Source organism: Gambusia affinis, linkage group LG10, assembly GCF_019740435.1.
Source record: "Gambusia affinis linkage group LG10, SWU_Gaff_1.0, whole genome shotgun sequence".
NCBI lineage: Eukaryota > Metazoa > Chordata > Actinopteri > Cyprinodontiformes > Poeciliidae > Gambusia > Gambusia affinis.
The window spans coordinates 16,734,676-16,754,200 of NC_057877.1; the positions used below are offsets into that span (position 1 = coordinate 16,734,676).

Genomic DNA, 19,525 nt, shown 5'->3' on the forward strand with positions numbered 1-19,525 from the left:
TACATCATAGATTGATATGATGTAATATATTAATATATTTCACACATTTAATTTATGTTAATTTTCATAGGTGTTGCTCTTAACTAATTCAGTTAAGTTGCAAACTGGAAAATTACAAGAGACCACTGGAAAAATATTTTTTAGCATAGAAAAACATTATGCTATAGAAGCTGTCTCTTTGCATAGTACTGTATGGAAGCATATTATAGGAAAGTTTTGTGGAAGGAAAAAAATAAGATAACAGAAACAAAGCAATAAGAATGTGTGTGTGTGTGTTTTTTTGTTTTGTTTTTGCTTTAAGTAATATATGAAGATGAATTTGGGTTTAATCTATAGGGTTGGAGGATTAAAATTACACAAAAATAAATGTTTGAACTCTGATGAGTTTTGTGTACTGTATATTTAATCCGTTTTTTTATTATATGACACATAAAGAGATTTACGTTTTGAACTGGATATTTAACTGAACTTGAGAAAACTAACTGATTGTAGTGTAAAGTGATTTGGAGTTACCTGGACTTGAAAAAGCGCTATACAAGTATAGGAGTATAGCACTGATGATAAAAAAACAAACAAACAAAACAAAACAACAACAAAAACTTTTACCATAAGTTTTTGCATATTTGTTTCAGTTTAATAATGTCAGCATGTACTTATACCTCACATGAAACAATAACACCTCTCATGGAGACCCAATGGCTTCCATACATTCACAAAACATTAGCAAAGTTTGCTTGTCCCTAAGGCCGGCCCTGCTGCAGGTGCACATTTCACTGGATACTTTGACCATAGCCCCTCTTGGTAAAAGGGACTTCCCAGATTTCTCATCCAAGAAAAAAATGTCCAGAGTTTTCCTTTGGGATAAGTGCCTTTACGTCACTAGACTCCATTTCTACAAATGCGCGGACTCTTCATTTCCTTACGGAGGGATAAATAGAGGGTGGTTCACAAGTCGATATCTTTAATTGCTCCTAGGTTGTATCAATACCTACCGGTTTTACTGCTCCATCACGAGCCACTGGGAACGGGTTGCCCGGGAAACGGCCGCATGGCAACAGGATCAGAGCCTGGGGGTTGTCTGCTTCTAGGTCTGCTCCCATTTTACATCGCATTTCCTCACTAGATGGTGTGCAAGCCACTGGAGAGAACACTTCCCCACACAGCGAGCTGTACATCCAGCCAAACAAACCTGGGAAACTATAAACCACGGAGCGTTTCTTCACGGGATTGCGAGGCGGAAAAGTCTGGAGTTAAAGCCGTCTGTCGCTTTTCTCTTTCTTTGAAAAAAGAAAAAGAAGAAGCTTCTTTGGGCAACAACTTGGGAGAGGAAAAAAAGCGACCACAAAACAGCTGTGATGGACATAATGATTGCGGTGCAGGATGCTTGTGTCTCTGGTCAGTGGCTTACTGCGATCATTTTCAGCCTGTGCTGCTTTCTGCCGTCCTGTTTGCCAGTCGGACAAACTGTGGACTATTCTTCGGTGGAGAATGTAGTGAGCAGACAAGGCGACACGGCTCTGCTGAGGTAAAACAAGCCAACACAACTTCACTTTCTCCCGCTCTTACTCTCATCCCTTCCTGCAAAGTTAAACACTCAAACACGGTAGTCCCCTACTGGTCTTTCATAAATGTCTATTAACTACTTTTTAAGGCGTTTGGTGCATGCGATATCCAAACAATAGATAGTTTTCCCTCCATCCAGTCGATGTTATTCTTTACGGGAGGGGGTCGTTTGTGCAGCGAGCCCCTTATACAGGACGCTTGCACAAGTGCATGTCGACTGGCTGCTAACAAAGTTTTCATTGATAGTTCCCTTCGAAAACAACAGTAAGCACTGAATAAAGATATACAAGAGGGGTCTGGTGTAGTTCTGATTCTCCCAGTCTGAATTACACAGCTCGCTATGTGCTGTCTGTCGCTTATGTAATTTGATTGCATTATGTTTGCCCGATTTCCACCGTTTTGAACGCGACGGCTGCTATATAAGGGAACTATACAAGCTGTGTGTCAGGTTTAGGAGAATACACAGTGATGTCGCAGTTTCAAAACCGAGGCAAGAAGAGTGTGGCCGCTGCTGATCTGAATCGAGTTATGGCAATGACGCGTTATCTCCCTCATTCTCCCTTTCCTCCATCCATCTATCCCTTCATCCGCCTCCCCTTCCCTTCATCACGTAGGCTTCGGTGCCAGCTGCCCAGGTAGCTGCTCATTAAGGCTGGAATTAACAGCTCTGGGTGGGGTTTCGCTCCAGTGCACGCATTTTTGTAGTCAAGAATCTATTCAAAAATATCCTCCCCCACCCAAAAAAAAAAACAACAACAAACAAACAAAACAAAAAACAACAAACATAAATAAGTTCCAAACACACTTTAAATCATCTCTTTAATATCATTGTTTTATTTCATGTTTTTAAACTTGTGCTAAAAAACATAAGTTCATTCAATAAAAAGATGCAAAATCTCTTGGTCCACCAGTAATAAACTGGGAGGACAGGCCTATATTTCAATATCAATTCTGCAGATGCTGACTGAAAGATTCTATGTGTGGTCCTGAATACAGAACAGCGAAATCTGCTTGACTTTTAGTCATTGTTGACTCATACTTGATTGTTGAAGCACTGAGGGGCATCTGTGGCAGAGGGTGATCTTTGGCAGCCACACTGAGATGAGTATCATATCACAAACAGAGTAAATATGTAAGCAAAGCTGCAACAAAGTAACGTTTAAAGCAACATAAGTTCTGCCCATATTAAGGGTGTGACAGTACATCCCTGTTAACAAGATGCTTCACAATAATGAGATCATCACTACTTGAAGGGATTTTAGCAATCTGTTTGAGAATAAGCAATTTTCATTTTGTATTTTACAAAAGGAATAATGGTTTTTTAAATCTCAAATGGTGGTTTAAAAAAATCTTCATACAATGCAGTATTGTCTAGTTTTGGTTTAACAGCTCCTTTAGATTTCCAACTAGTCCTGACAGGGAGCTAATGAAGGGAATGCTAACTTTAGCACTGATAATGGTTTAAAGTTAGCATCTGCTTCACTAGCAGCTAACTTAAGTGTCAGCTGCTAATTTTACCCTAACCTTTATTCCCACAGGACTTAAATCTCATTTGTTTACTGTCTTATACTTTTTCTTTTATTTAATTGGGTAAGAAAAAAGATGATGTACGGATCATTTAAAAGTGGCATACAAAGAATGAACAGCCAGTATTTGCAGGGGTTAAGGACCACAACTACCTAACAATAATTGAAATTTGGAAATACCTGAGAGTCCCTCTAAAAATATTGATTTTAATAGTTCAAACACCTTTTTGAACATTTAATTATGTTCAAAAACATAAAATTAAATGTTGTTTCTCATGCTAATTCAAGGTTCTTCAAAGAATATTTGTAGATGGTGATGGCCATAGGCAAGAAAGATCTTCTGTAGCAGTTTGTGTTACAGTGAATTTGAACTGGGCTCTGAGTGAAGACACCGCTTTTCTATGACAGTCTCATGAAGAGAATGTTCAGGGTTGTCCTATATTTTCTATCTGGTGATAGAAAAAATAGATTGTAGTAAGGTTTTCCCAGAGGAGGTCTGGTGTTGGTGTAGGGTGGAGCGATATGACTGAAAAGTATCATAATTTAAGGATTTCATATCAGTCGATATCAATAATTGATTTGTTTTTTTGTTTTACATTTCTTAAATACATCTTAAAATATTTCTTAAACTGTGAATGTGGCTTTTTCTTTTATATTCGCAATTCCCTCTTTAGTTCTGCCAATTTTCTTCTTTCTCCATGCTGCTGTGTTTTATTTTTAAGCGGCTGTGAGGCACAGTGACAAAACCTTAAACTCTTGATGCATCAAATTATTCAACAAGTTATTGCTAGGTCACCAAAGACTGACTGAGATAGTTGATGTCAACAACCTATTAAATTATTGAATATTGTATTGGCTGAATTATCTATTCATATGGATCATGGGTTTATCACAATATATATTGTTACTGATTTTCTTATCTGGCGCAGTTGGTAGAGCTGTTGCCTTGCAGCAAGAAGGTCCTGGGTTCGATTCCTGGCCGGGGATCTTACTGCATGGAGTTTGCATGTTCTCCCTGTGCATGCGTGGGTTCTCTCCGGGTTCTCCGGCTTCCTCCCACAGTCCAAAAACATGACTGTCAGGTTAATTGGTTTCTCTAAATTCTCCCTAGGTGTGAGTGTGTGTGTGCATGGTTGTTTGTCTTGTATGTCTTTGTGTTGCCCTGCGACAGACCTGTCCAGGGTGAACACCGCCTCTCGCCCGGGACGCAGCTCGAGATAGGCACCAGCAACCCTCCTGACCCCATTTAGGGAAGAAGGGTGTAAAGAAAATGGATGGATGGATGGATGGATTTTCTTATCCAATCCTACTTGGAGATATAGGAATCTTACCAACAACAGAACTGGTGACTTCATGAATTGTCAGCAACACCCAAGGGTGGAATGTAACCGGTCGGCAAAATAAAAAAATTATGATGATAGATGGAAACTTATTGCCAGTAGTTCGATGTCTGGACTGCAGAAACAACATTTTATAGTAATACATTCTGGATAACACTATCTGTTGTTGATAAGCACTGCTACTCCACCTCTTTTGCTTTTCCAGCTTTACGTCTCTGAAAAATTCACAAATACTGAACCACAGATTGTCAGGGGTTTATTTGTAAATTTCTTTGCTGTCCATGTAAATGAGTTTCCAGTGTAGGTGTCTAAAATAATCACAGACAATTTAAGGAGAATGGAGGAAAACCAGTACTGCTTGTTGGGAACAAATACCACCCCACAACACCACTTATTATAGCTAGTCAGCTGACTGAAACAAGGCTACACTTTTGTCTTGCTAATAAGAAATATATTCGACTGCTATGGAAAATCCTGTTTGGGAAGTCACTGAATGGAACCATTCCTCTTATTACAGTTTACGCCATTTTAAAACTTTTCTTGTCAAGCTACTAGCATGTCTGTTAGTTTCAGACTCTGCCAGAGCAGATAGCTAATTAACAAGCTAATACTAGATTGCTTTTTATCCATTATTACTCTGTGAGGAGTAGAAGAGTAAAACGGGACAATATTCCAAGGACTTGTAAACAACTGCTAACCTTATAATTTCTTACATTTTTTATATCTGTATATTGAAATTTGAATTACATTAATTAAAAAAAAATATCCTCATGGTATAATCTGAAGATGATCATGAGAAACCTGGTCCATTTTATGCCTAGATTAGCCAGTGGCAAAGAACATGGATGTCTGACATTATTCAAGAGGAAGTCTAATTCCCTGGTACCAGTCTGGGTTGGCAGTGATCAGTGGCAGGAGATTTTCCTGAATCCTGAGGTTTATTGGTTCAGATTATCCCTTTGCTATGAATCAGTCCATTAAACAAGTTGCCTCCCAACCCCCACTTCCCTCAATAGGGCCACACTTACACTCAAGCAGGTCATCGCAGCAGTAAATGCCACCTAGAAATTTTGATGAAAGGATGTACAGGAATCATTTTCAAGAAGATTTCATGGCTAGACTCTCATAGTTAATTAATGGGTTATTCAGTGCTCACTGTAACCATTCATTTCCCTTTTTTCATATGTTAATGCTGCCAGTATGACGTTATTCCTTTGCTCTGCTTGGACTTGTAGACTATATGCAGATGCTAAACATTAATGTTCCTAGTTTGCATCTCATTGCCTAACATTTTCATCAGGGTAGTGGTGATAAAAGCCCCGCTCTGTCTCTGTACTGTCATTTTCTCCAACCACAAGGAAGCACTGCTCTATCATTTTCCCTCTAGACTGAGAGTGCAGCATTGATGGATGAATGAACTATCTCTTTAGGAACTAGCTGCAGAAAACAGTGCCTGCCTGTTGAATTTCTCCATTGTTGAGACCCTGGCTGGTAAAGGGCACTTTTACTGTGCCTCAAAGCTGATTGCTGGCTAAGAATGTGAGCATTCTCAAACACCGAAATGCCTAGAAGCATGCAATTATTTACTGCCTCTGGTTTATGAAGTGGCTTCTGAGAGATGTATCTGCTCTCATGTTTATTTCTTCCAACCTCCTTGATTCTTGTTGCTGCATTTCTGTTGGCCTGATTCATGCTTAAGCCCTTTGAGAAAGAGTGGTTCACAGGTACACCATCTTTGTAAAGGCCCAGCTTGTGAGAGAGGATCGGCTTTCACAATGTCACAATGTTAAAGTTTGGCAAAAAAGATAATTCCTCTGTGTCTGTGAACTTTCTGTGGGGCACATTGTTCAAATGTTTCAGTCCAGACTTGGTTTGGAGGTTTCATATTGTTTGGACTCAGATGAATTAACTATTCTAGTAAATGACTCGACGGGCTGCAAATTTGAAATGGACGGCAAAATGAAAGAGTAGTTTTCTATGCTCCCAGCAAATGCTCAGCATCAGTGCTTGTCTCTTCCATATGGAAAAGCAATTGTAATCAACAGTATAAAGGTTATCTGTGTCAATTTAGTTCAACCAGACTTAGTTCTTTTAAGATGGGACTGGGCCGTACCTGAAACTTCTTACATTGCTATCCCTTTTTCTTGTATACTTTGATTTATATAAAGCTCCTTTATCTTAACTGTGATTAAAACTCAACTTGATTACTGTTGTGGGTGGGGCTTTTCTGCATTACAGCTGAAGCAAACAAGGACTAATTACAGAGGTTGCAAATGCTTAATTATGTTTTAACTTTACTTCAGACCCAAAGATACTTTCATAATAACAATATTGTAAAGGGATTAAATAATTGTGATTGGCTTTCTTAACTTTTACACACAAAGAGTTCATCATGCATTGTCTGTGTTGACTCTATGTGGCATTCCAATCATAAAGAAGTCACCCAACATGGTCTTTAAAAAAACTTAACTAATAAGTAAACTCACTGGGAGATAGATTTTTTTCTGATTGCAACTGAATATGGGCAAAACAAAAAAAAAAAGTAATTTAGCTTTTAAAGTTTTATTTTAAGTTTAAAGCACAGTCAAGAAATGCAAGAAAGACTATACAAAGAATAACAAGATAATCTTGGCTTATTTATGTTATTTAGTTTGACAGCTGGGCCTCAGCCACAAATAAGGCCTGCACCACAGGCTTTTGTCTCTGTAATGGTGTAAAATTGACCTGTCACTTGTTTGAAAGTCTGGTATTCGTATAAATCTAAAATCATTGCCACACGTCAGTAGGCCGCTTGATGAAAACCTTTTCGGGCTGTACACAATTGCTGCAAAGACTCGTTTTGTAGTTCTATCCTGGAAAAAATGGTGCCATGCATCACTTTTCTTTTCCGTGTCATTATTACGGCTTTGAAAGGTCTTGACATTTACTATAAGCACTTGTGCCAGAGACAGCGTCTATTTTAAATGGCTTACTGCCTTCCCCCATGCATGTACAGATTCTAGTGGGATGGAATAAGATGATATTAAATGACTATTCAAGCTCCACAGGATATAATTTAAAGGAGAAATTGTTGACTGTCTTCCTAACACAGACCAAAACCAAAGCCGAAGAGTGTGCTAACTACTTTCAGAAATTCAGCACTTTTTTAATTAGGCCACAGCCACTTCTCTGAAAGCAATATCAACAGTATGAACTACTTCATTTCCAACAGCTTGAAAGGGATGGAGCTTATATTGTGTGCTACGAACACATTGGTTACCTGGCAGATATCAGCAGTACCATGCGCTCGTTTAGGTGAAAACCTGTTTTGCCTCTTACGACACATCTGGGGGGACACCTGAGTCTGTCACTGTTAATTAAACGCCAAAATCCTCTCTCCTGTTCAATGCGGCACATGTTTAACGCAATCTGTGCTGCTCTCAGCACAATGTTGCCTTTCTTTCACAGCCTCTCTGCTCCTCGCAGTCTCCATTCCAAGAGGAGCCAATGTTTTGGTTGTCATTTGATCTCTCCTCAGCTAGGGAATAGCCATGATCATGAATAAAACTGTGTGCATGTGGGAGGGGCTCCCAGATGGAGCCATCTCTAAATAGATATTAGTGATGATGGGAAGCTGACTGTCTCCGCTGCCAGAAAGCTAACATTAGGGAGTATCTTCTGTTGCTTAAGGGAGGCTGACTGACTTACTCATTAGATTCATTACTCTGTCTTCTATTTGTAAGTGCTAATTATTAGTGAGAATGGAAACTAGTTTTTGATGTGACATACAAAGTTTGCCATGGTTTGTGTTTAAGTCCTCAGGAAAACCATAAAAACATGTCTTCAGCAAAATAGCAAAGTATATTATTTGTTTTAAATTTTTTTAGGTTTTATATTTGAGTAAAAAAGGGGTAATAAAATTCCATAGGTTGTCATTCTTATCTAAAGATTAGCTTTGCATTGCCTGTTCTTTTGTCTTCATCGACAAATGGTCCAAATAGTCCCAGTCAGAATGGAATATTATTTCCATGATAAATCATGTTTTGCGTAAAGATTGGAACTTGGCCATATATTAATATATTTCAAAACCATAAAAAGATAAATCAAGTGCTAAAATTAGAGGAGAGAGGCACTTAGTTTTTTCAGCATGCAAAGCAAAATCTAGCTTTCTATAACCTAATGGTAAAACTATGAAGTGCCACTGACATGCATAAACGAACCAAATTTACACACTGTGAGCATTTTTCAAATTGATTATATTCGTGGCCATGATTTTGCAGACAAATCATTCCATTGTACTTACTGAAAATTAAGCTTTTCTATTTCTAATGTATTTCAATTAGTTATAAAGTGATTGAGTGCCCTGGTATATTAAAGCATAAATAGAAATGCTTTCTCAAAGTAATTTTTTCTATGGAAATAGATGCTATGTTAGGCTTTAAAGCATCTTTCTAATACTCTTATAATCACTACAATTATGGAGGATAGAGGAAATAATTTGGGATGGAAAATGGAGCTTTCACACATTTGAGGCTCTAAGCGTCCATATAATTATAATAATTTGGCACTAAAATATCACAGAGGCATTTTTATGCAGTGTAAAAAGGCAGTGCATTGGAATTGAACTCAACAGAAAGTGTGTAGGCATTAGCAGATTATATCATCTGTTTAAGTCTAAAAAGAAGTAACTTGAAAGAGAATTTTTCTGAAGTTTATGTCTGCCTTGTTGGTATACTACACTTTCTTGTAATGTCAAATACACTTAGAATGTTATACTGTTAAAGTAATTGGGGCACCATTTCTCCATTTGCTATTTATATCTACAGTGCAAATACATTAGATCAAGTGAAAGGCGTTCTTACAGACTGCTTAAGAAGATAGTTGGTGTGGATTGATTTGCAGAAAGCTGAATCAGAAATAGCACTGTTTCTCTGCATGTTCCTTTATTGGAAAATCACTGCTTTGTTGTAAGATTTTTCTACTCTCCGGCAGCTTCTGCAGAGTAAATTTGTTTTACCAGCTCCTTGTTGAATGCTGCAAAGCCTTCTTAATCATATGCCAACTCTTGCAGCCTTTAATCACTGAGAACCCATTCCTTAGAGCCCCTTCAATTACAATCCTTAATCAATCAGTTAGCATCTCCTCGTGTTTCATGATAATTAGTTGTGCTACTCTGACAACATTTTGTAATCTCATCACTCCCTCCCCAGTTGAACAGTATATGGGAAGCCTGGTTATGTAGCTCATGTTGGCAGGTCATTGACAGCATCTGCCACCATCCACTGTAAAGTTTAGAAGCTCTGACCTGAGTTCCACCACACACTTGTCTTTACTTTTTTCATTGCACCTCCGTGACCTAGACACTAAAGGTGGGACTTTTCAAATTTCTGGAAAAATATCACCTTTGTTTTCTTCATGGTAATATTTTTCTCATGTTTGAAATCTTTGATATTTATAAGTAGTGGGTGTGAGGTGGAATCACCATCAAGACAATAAATTTCCCTTTATAGTGTGGCTGATGACACTACCAGCCATGGTGGATATTTATGAGTGAGCATGGCTGGAAGGAATGGAGCCAGACATTAGTCTCGTTCCATGGGAATATTAAATCAGATGTGTTGACACATGGATGTCTTAACGATGTCCTTCACTGAATTAAAACCAGCTAAAGAGATTTGAGATCTAAGCTGGAATGTTCTTGTGGTTTAATAAAATTCAGTCCTGCCTATTTATCTTGGTTTTACATTATATTATGCACAAGGATAAGTGTAACTTTAATAGCCTCCGACGATGTCCTTCAAAATATTAGAGATGGCTTGAAGTTTGCCCACAATATGTTGGCTGTAACGTGTCTCAGTTGCATTATAATGCATTTAGATGCCTTTGAGCTTATCACTGTGTACATCACAGTGGTAAGCTCAAAAAGATTAATACCCTTGGCAGATTCAGGTTTAAAGTAATCTTAGCAGTTTTCATGTTTCCTTTGACAAAATTTGACATGAATGTTTTTAAATCTTGAAATTGATAGTGAATCTGTGGAGGGAGCTAACATTTAGGTTAAGGAAAAGGGAAGCTTTGCAGCATCAAAGGCAAACATGCCAAACACTGGCCATTCTTTAGCTTTGATTGCTTCCATTTTACATTTTTGACTTGAAATATTTAATTTAAAGTAAGGCTGCCAATGTTAATGCGTTAATGTTAGAGGCGTGTCGATTGATCGGCCATCGGTAATAATCGGCCGATTTCCATGAAAAGGTGTGTGATCGGTGATCGCCTATCACAATCTCTTGTTGCCGATCACCTGTATCTCCTCTTACCTTCACACTGCGCAAGCATGCAGCAGTAAATCCTAAGCAATGTGGTGTGGAACTTGAACACTCTGAGAGTGAACGGGGAGGTTTGCGTGTTGTGGTGGAAAATTACCTTGGGGGTGAAGCACGTCAAAATGCATCAACACAACAAATCTAATGTGACATTTAAAAAACAAGCACTTGATGGAGTGGCCAGTAAACACATATCATATAGTAGCATTTATAGCTAAAGCAAAAAAATTTATAGTCAATCCAGGTGATCGGCAAAGATTGGTGATCGACAGAGATTGGCCTCATTGGTGATCAGTATCGGAATCGGCAGCAGAAAACCTGATCGGAGCATCCCTAGTTAACGCATGTGATTAATCTGAAAATGTCTTCACGTTAATATTACATTATGCCAATTTTGACCTAAAAGTTTGCAGAGGGTTACCTTATTCACAGGAGTGTGTTATGGGCTCGACACATGGGATGCGAGAAACAACAATGAAAGATTAACCTTTTACGCTGATGCAAGCATCAGGCATCAGGAAGGAATGAGACACCCAAGAACTAGAAAATGAAATATGTCACATCTGTCAGTTGTGCCCTGAACAAGTTTGTTACTACTTGTATGCATGTGTAGTGGAGTAGGTTTCCCCTAGTTACTGCTGAATACTGGGGGACTATGTTACCTGCTTTCTGCTGAAAAACTAAATTAAAATAAGAAAATAATAATAAAAGAACAACTACACGCATATTTATATTTCACAATTACAAGTTTAGGCATAGTGATTCATTGTGATTAATCACAGCATCAGAGTGTGATTAATCTGATTACATTTTTAATAGATTGACAGCACTAGTTTAAACATAAATAGGAACAAAATCATTTTTAATATATGCTGTATTTGCAAAAATAAACACTTTAGACTTGACTTAGACTTGTGCTCTAATGTGTTGAGACTTGAATTTTAAATTAAAATTAAATAAACAACTGTTTAAACTGTATTTATTCACTGATTGAATCAAGAAAGCATTTAGAGTAAGGAAGCCACAAATGGCTGCAATGATTTTAGATGTAAACTGTTTTCTATAAAGAATGTTTGATTTATCAATCTGGGATGCTTTTGGACAGTGGGCAATTTATACCTGAGCAAAAAGGAAAACAAATAATAAATAGCCATTGGTGTTTTGAATACCCATGCTTGGCTGACTGTTCTGAAAAAGATAAAAAACTATAAGATGTTCATGGTAAAATTATGCTTAAAGTTTATAAATTGTGTCCATATACCACTGTAATGCAGTCTTATTGGGAGAGAACATAGCATACATTTGATGTGAGAATTTTTTTTGTTAATCAAGATTTGACACTTGACTTGAGCTGGAAAAAAAAAAAAAAAAGACTTTTCTATGGCTAACATATGATCGCTTTAAAAGACAGCTACTTTCTTTTTGTTTCGAGTTGTCTATCATCGACATTTCCTCAAATAAAACTTACATACTGTAATGACTTGTACTTCAGTCATCTCAGTCATATTTTCACAATGGCTGCTCACTCACAATGGATTAGAGGCCAAACCAGCTAAAGGAGGTACATATTGTCATAATTCATTTGTCTCATTGTTGGCATGGCTAAAGAATTTTAATTGGAGTTGTTCTCAGAAAGTTATGGTGATGTTTTTTTTTTTTTCTTTCTTCTTTCCAGCTTCATAACGTGCCAGGATTTCTGATTGCTGTAAATGTTTGTTAGAGCTGAGTAATTGGAGAGTCTGTGTTGGTAATAATTAGTAAACATGGATGGAAGTGGGAGAGCAAATCAGAGTCATTGAATGGTTCTACATTTTCCTTTCAAATGGTGAAGATAACAGAAGTGTGTAAAAGACTCAAGAGCTGATTAAGGAAATATTGTTGCAATATTTTATGGAAATATTGTTGCAATATTTCATGGAAATATTGTTGCAATATTTCATGGAAATATTGTAACAATGCTGGATTTGAAGTAATATTCAATCCATATTTTCATTTTTATTGAGTGTCCAACAGCGTTTTGAAATCACGAGTCTTTTTGGAATCACAAATCATTATTTTTGTCAGCTACTCTGTTTTATGGAAGCTCCTTGTGGAAAGAACCCAAGCCGGGACTCAAACCCAGGATCATCTTGCTGGTATTAATTTATAAAGATTACAAAAGGGCATTTCTGTGATAAATATTATACCACTTATTATAGTCACACTTTGACTGGTAATGCTTTAAGAACAGATCTGCTGAGCTTTCAGGACTGTAAGGTGGAATTTCTGTGGAATGAATTTGGTATAAGAGGGACAGTAGGCAGCAGATTCTTTTACCCTTTGTAGAATTGAGGAAGTAATGCACAAGAATTTAAACATGCAGCTTTTACTAACAAAGCATAGTATAGTTTAGCTTACCAATATTATATTTAAATATTTGAATTAGATAAAGTGTAATAAAGCATGTTTGACCTTAAATACATTTATTCATCCTTTTCGTTTCTTGAGACCTAAAGTTTTCATATCACAAAACACATTTTGACATTTGATAACCTAAGTGAATACAAAAAAATCTGTCATCCTCATGCTAGCACACAGAGGACATTAGAAAGCTTTATAATAGGTATTGTTACCCATGTTTTATTTTCTTATTTTATGTGCATAGCATAATCATAAAACACTGTAGACTATATGCATTTAACCATAAATTTGCAGTCTCGTTTACCTCTAAAATTTGTAAGAGTGATAAATGCCCCTGCTGTGTTCAAAAACGCTTTGATAAAATACATAGTGAAGGATTCAGTTCATTATTGCTCAATAATTACTAAAACAAAAGTCATTTCTGTGTTATGTCGCACCAGAAGCCGCTCAAACTGACTGACAGGGCTGACATGTTTGGAACTACTGAGAGCTACGTGAACCACGTTATCACGTATCAGCTAGTTCAAACAGTGACATAACTCTCTTTCTATGGTGATGCTTTGTCAGTTATCAGGCCTGGATGTAGCTTGCAAAATTAACCCAACTTTCCATTGTGTGTGTAATATATTCTTTCATGATTTAAAAAGGATAATACAATCATTTTAAAAGTAGATTTTGTATTTACACAGGCTATATTTGCTATTAAAATGTGTTTTAAGATTAAAATGTAACTGTTACTAAAAAAGTTTTACAAAATATGTCCTACTCCAAATGTGTTTTCACGCCATTAATATTTTTCATTTAATGAGAACCTATTGCCTCTGCAGTGTCGCTGCTCTCACACATGGCATATTTGAAACATATTTTACTTCAAAGCTGTAATTTTTAAGATGAAAAAAGGAAGTTGTATTGTTTTTCTGTTTAATACCAGATGTGCAATGTTCAGATTGTACACGACAGAAAAATAAAATAGCTGTTTTTCTATTGGAATGCAAAACAGGCCCTTTAGAACTTGAGATATGTGGCAGCTTTGAAAGAGGTCATTAGTCAAATGGTCAGTACTGGACTATTTAAAAGTGTTAACAGTGTTACACAGTATTCTTACACAAGAGTTTGACAGTGTTTTATTATAATAGCCATCAAATCACAGCATATCATTTAGTGTAATGAAAAAAACACTCTACAACAATGTGCACATGTTTAATAGTGAATTAATCAACTGATCCATTAGACTGCTGCTCATTAGTTTTCTAATTTTAGATGAGGGGGTGATGGAAAGCTAGGCTTTTAAAATTCTATGATTTCCTTTCACTCCTGTCTTTTGGCACAGTCTGATATACATTTTTTTATTTTTTTCCTGTTTTTCTCACTGCTGTTTTCTCTCCCTAATTGCATCCAGAGGTAAGCAAATGCAGTTGTGATCAGCTTCTACCCAGTGATGGATGAGCTGTCTGGTGTTCTCGGTGAACCCTCCAGAGTTTGTTCAGTTGTATTTAGTGATATTCTATGCTGTTTTGTTCTGTCTGATGCTTAGTTGAGAGGAGAGCAGACTATCTTTGCAGTTAAGAAAAGCCCTCAGCAATGTTCTTTGCTCTTCAGTCAGTCAACAAATACTCCAGAGCTTTAATATTACAGACACTTAAGCAGCATATATACGCATAGCTTCAGGCTAGGGAGGATTGATGGTGATCACGCAAATCTCAAGGGAATCTGGCTGCTTCACAAGATAATTAGAAAGTTTAGTATTCATCCAAAATATGATAATAACTTATCTAGATGACACTACTTTTCAGACTACATTCTTTTGGGCTCATGGCATGAGTTAGAAGTTTTGAAGTTACTTGGATCAGAGAAATGCAAAAGTATGCATCTGTAATCAAACAACCATCCATGTACAAACTCAACTTGTGACCATATTTTTTTAGTGCAATTTCTCAGTCTGCATTGCTAATAGTTGTTAGTACCTCAAAAATGATAAAATCCCACTGGTTTTTATGCAACTAGAAAAATGCAGCTGCACAATATGAGAAAATCTTTCAATAGCTTCTGATGCTCTCTGTAGCATTGAGCATCATCTGAGTCAGGAAACGGCATCTGATGCACCAAGATTTAATTCAAAAATTGAATGAAATTTCTAGAAATTTAAAAAAAAGTATAAAAGCTGGGGCATTGCACTGAAATCAAAGTTTAAAGTATAAACATTAGTCCATGGCTATAGATTAATTTCTTGCTGTGGTTGTACTGGGGTGCCTAACTTTTTTTCATATCGGCATCCAAATTTTCTACCACATAATTTTTAATATTGTATTGTTACTGGTTTATTACTTTTTAAATTACTGTCCATAAATACAATATTGACTTGTTATTGATTAAAGCTGCAGTATGTAAAATTACAAGTGAAACATTGTTTTTCACATTGAAATTTGAATTATTTGTATATAAAATAGTACTATTAAGAAAAACAAATATAGACTGAGTTACAGTTTATATCCATGGATTAATTCATTTTAGGTAAAATGACTTGTGCTGAACCAATGTTTGTCTTAAATCTTATTCACATAGATATAAAGCATGTTTAAAGCAGGATGAAGGAAAGTGTATTTGGACTTCTTCATAAAGTCTTTACACTATCACATTCTATACCAGTATACAGATAAAATGTAACAAAGACAACTTGTATAACCTTATAGCTTAAGGTAAAATTATCTCCCTTTGGGAGAAATAAATGAAATAAATTGAATGTAGTTCAATTCAGCAGCTTAAAAAAGCTTACTGTAGTTTCCTTTTTTTAACTCATCAGTGGCCTTAAGGTCAGTCTCTTGAGATACTCTTGCCTGGAGCGATGGAACTTGCTGACTGTTTAACCTAGGGATCCAAACAGTTAATCAACGTACACTTAATTGTCGAGTAATGGTTTATTAGATTAAAATTAGTTCCATTCGATTAACTAGTAACGTCACATTAGATCTTCTTTCAGTGGCCACCATCCAGAACATTATTGTAAGCTGAGAGGGGTGATAGAGATTGAGCGTGTTACATAAAGTGGTAATACCAAGAACATCCGCCAATCGCCATCATCAATTACATTGATGAATTTTTTTAACTTGTGGCAGAGACAGGAGTTTAATGTTATTAATGCCAACCGCACTAGCATTGTGGTTAGCATCTTAGATGTCTTACAACATCTTAGACACCAAACATCTTAGACACCAGACATCTTAGATATCTTGGGCATCTAGTTTCTACAAGATGCCCAAGACATCTTAAAATGTCAACTTGATGTCCTTGTTCTAAAATAATAGTCAAACTCTGCTTTACAACACCTCCTGTTTCACACATCGTAAGGCATCGCTTCTGTTACTTCTGTTAGAATTTTATGAGAAACAATGGTGGCTGTAGACTGTGGCAAATATATTTTGATTACTGTTAAATTAATCTGCTGGAATCGGTATTAACAGGTCAAAGCTTTACAAAACTGTCAAAAATCCGCCACCTAACTGATCTTTGCATCTTTTTCTACAGATGTAGATGCAATCTTTACAGACCCAACATTAAATTACTCTGAGTGCTTCACAGCATGTTTCAGTTCCACATAATACCAAGTTAGTGTTATCAAAGGAAGGATTACAGCTCCAAGCTAATTAGCATTCAAGCCTTGAGGTAGGAAATAAATGTATTGCTATGTTATGCAGTGTGTGCAGCTATCATTTCCTTGTCATGTAAAAATGTGCTTTCCAGTTTTGGATTTCATACACATACTGATTCATCTTACTGTATTTTGGATAAAGCCCCATTTCACAATAATACTTCCCTTAAGCATGCAATCAGCTCCCAGCTTCTATAGCTCATGGTGCAATTTCTCACTCAGATGTCTTTCTTGGAAGTGAGTAGGCCACGTCTTCTGCCTCAAACCTCAATCCAGGCAGTGTCTTTGATTTCAGTGCAATGCCCTAGCTTTTTTCTCTGCACCATTCGAGTGCCACTTTCATTTCAGAATATTCACCCCTTGTTATTACCAGTGCAGTTGCTAATGGGTACACTTTTCAAAGCCTGAAGATGATAATCCTGTCATCTTTGTTTTCATGGTCACCTCGGGGCTATTCAACATGTTCAAAAGAGAAAGAAAGAAAAAAAAACAACTCAGCACTGTGTTTGAGGTTTGTTCTTGCTGTCGTGTTCCATATCTGCCATCGCTGCTTCATGTGGAAACAGGTGCTTTGCCGAATGACTTTGGTAGTGTGCACTGGCTCACTTAAGGGAATTTGTGGGCCAGATGTTTTATTATATTCTGTTAATGTTGCTGTCAGTGTTCCCCACTAGACAAAGGAGCAGGGGCAAGACGCGGCTTACTTTAAAACAGTGGTCCCCAACTTTTTTAGTACAGCGGACCGGTCTACCCTTCGGACCTTTTCTGCGGACTGGGGGGGTGCGGTGCGCATTGTGAGAATCGAGACCGATGCCGCTGTTTCTTACAAAGGGGGTGGGCGACGCGTTGTGATTTCTTACACATTCTGCTCCATGTTGGCGTGCAAGACATAACCGACAGCATCCGGTGTAGGATTCTCAAAATAAAAGCTCCTCCAGACTCAACACATAGAACGGACATATTTAATTATTTCTTGCGCGGCCCGGTGGTTGGGGACCACTGCTTTAAAACACTTGCAGTCTTTAATATGATCGCTATGAAAATGATTTTTTTTTTCCTATTTCCTTTTTCCAGTGCAACATCATATATGGCAATAGAAGTAAATATGAAACCAATCAGATATATAGATGTTTATGTCACACTTTTGACTCAAAAGATTTGGCTGTATTTCTGTTTTTGCATCACCTTGAAGCAGCGATTTTTGATTTGATTGTAAGGACACTGGGAGAGGAGAGTCTTCTTAATTTCTTTTGGTGAGTAAATATTTGTAGATTGCATGGGATACATCTGTGAAATACAACTGCTCAACAAATCTGGAGTGTTTACAGTAAATACAAACCAAGGGTTCTTCACTTATCTCTGTACATGACATGAATTCTGACACTGACTGAATTAACTTTAAGACTCTGGAACAGATAAATTGTAAATTTATATGTTTTTCTCTTCACAGTGCACACCGTGCTCTTGTTTCACTATGACATTTTATGAGTAACGTCTTCAGAGTCTTGTGGCTTTTCATGTAATCCATTGTAAGCTCAATACAATGATTATAGATTTTTGTACCTGTGCATGCATTTTACTATTTATATTTTATAAAGAAAATATAAAGAATGATATACTGGACAATAATGATATACAGGTGATAATTGAGGGAAGTGTCAATTTTTTGTTTTTGCAAAAGTAGCATGATGTTTTTGAACAGCTGGGGAGCCACTTTGCTGAGATGATAAATATTTGAAATTACACATCTAATTTGCAATTTGACGTCAAAATTGATGAAGATATTCTTTTCTCTTAAATGCCAGAATTCTAATAACCAAATTTTTACACAAAAAATCTCATAAATATAAAATAAAGGTAATATAGTACAGTGAATTAAGAATAATACAGTTCTTTTCTGTACAAGCTCAGGTTTCAAGGTTAAACAACTGCTTGATTTTGGAGTTTGAAGCATTATTTACATAGATATTGTTATAAATTGCTATCTGATTAATTAGGATACATTTTAATCCTTAGGCCTGAATATTTTTCCTTTAATGAAGATCACTCCACTTTGCTGTCTATTTGAATATGTGCACTTGGCTACAAAGAAATCTTGATTTTGGATTTGCATGCATTTTAATGAAAAGCCCCAAAGGCTTTCAGACTATCTCTCAAAGCCTAATACACTGTTATCTTTCTTTGATAGTCACTAGTCAGGACAGTTTATTTTATCAAAGAAAGTTAATTTGGGATGCAAAAACATAATGAAAAACATTTTATGATTCATAATAGCTGTATTTACTTATTTGTATATTACTATTCTAATCGATGTGACAAAAAAGATGCATTGTATGAATGACATGTGTTGTGTGTGGTTCCTACACTTTTCTCTTATTGAATGAATAAATCAGTAGTTGTGTAGAGGAGCTGTGTCATATCTTGGAAATTGTGAGTTGGATTCCAACTTCCTCTTACGATGTGTAAGGTGCCTGCTAACTTTGTATTAGTGTATGAAAGTGTTCACGTTTATGAGTGCAAATATGTGAATGTGAAAGTACAACAAAATCTTTTTTTTTTTAAATAATTTGTGTCTTTGATTTGGTCTTAGATACTCGAATTAGCAAAGACTAACTTTAGACATGAAAATATAAGGACCAGATAAAGGGCTGTAAAAACAAAATAGTGTGCTTTATGTTCCTCTTCACAGTGCACACCGTGCATGTGTCGATGTGTGTTTATACTGATTTCTGTCACTGCTGTGTACTG

General features: G+C 36.6%; 1 protein-coding gene across 5 annotated transcripts in view; it reads left to right on the forward strand.

The window, feature by feature from the left end:
• The first annotated feature begins 935 nt into the window (after positions 1-935).
• The window catches only part of negr1 (neuronal growth regulator 1), a 168,476-nt gene continuing 149,886 nt past the window's right edge, over positions 936-19,525 (forward strand). For all 5 annotated transcript variants that reach the window (XM_044129575.1, XM_044129576.1, XM_044129579.1 and 2 more), the window contains exon 1: positions 936-1,525. In XM_044129575.1, the coding sequence (XP_043985510.1) occupies positions 1,356-1,525 (170 nt within the window). In that variant the 5' untranslated portion in view covers positions 936-1,355. The remainder of the gene's footprint in view (positions 1,526-19,525) is intronic.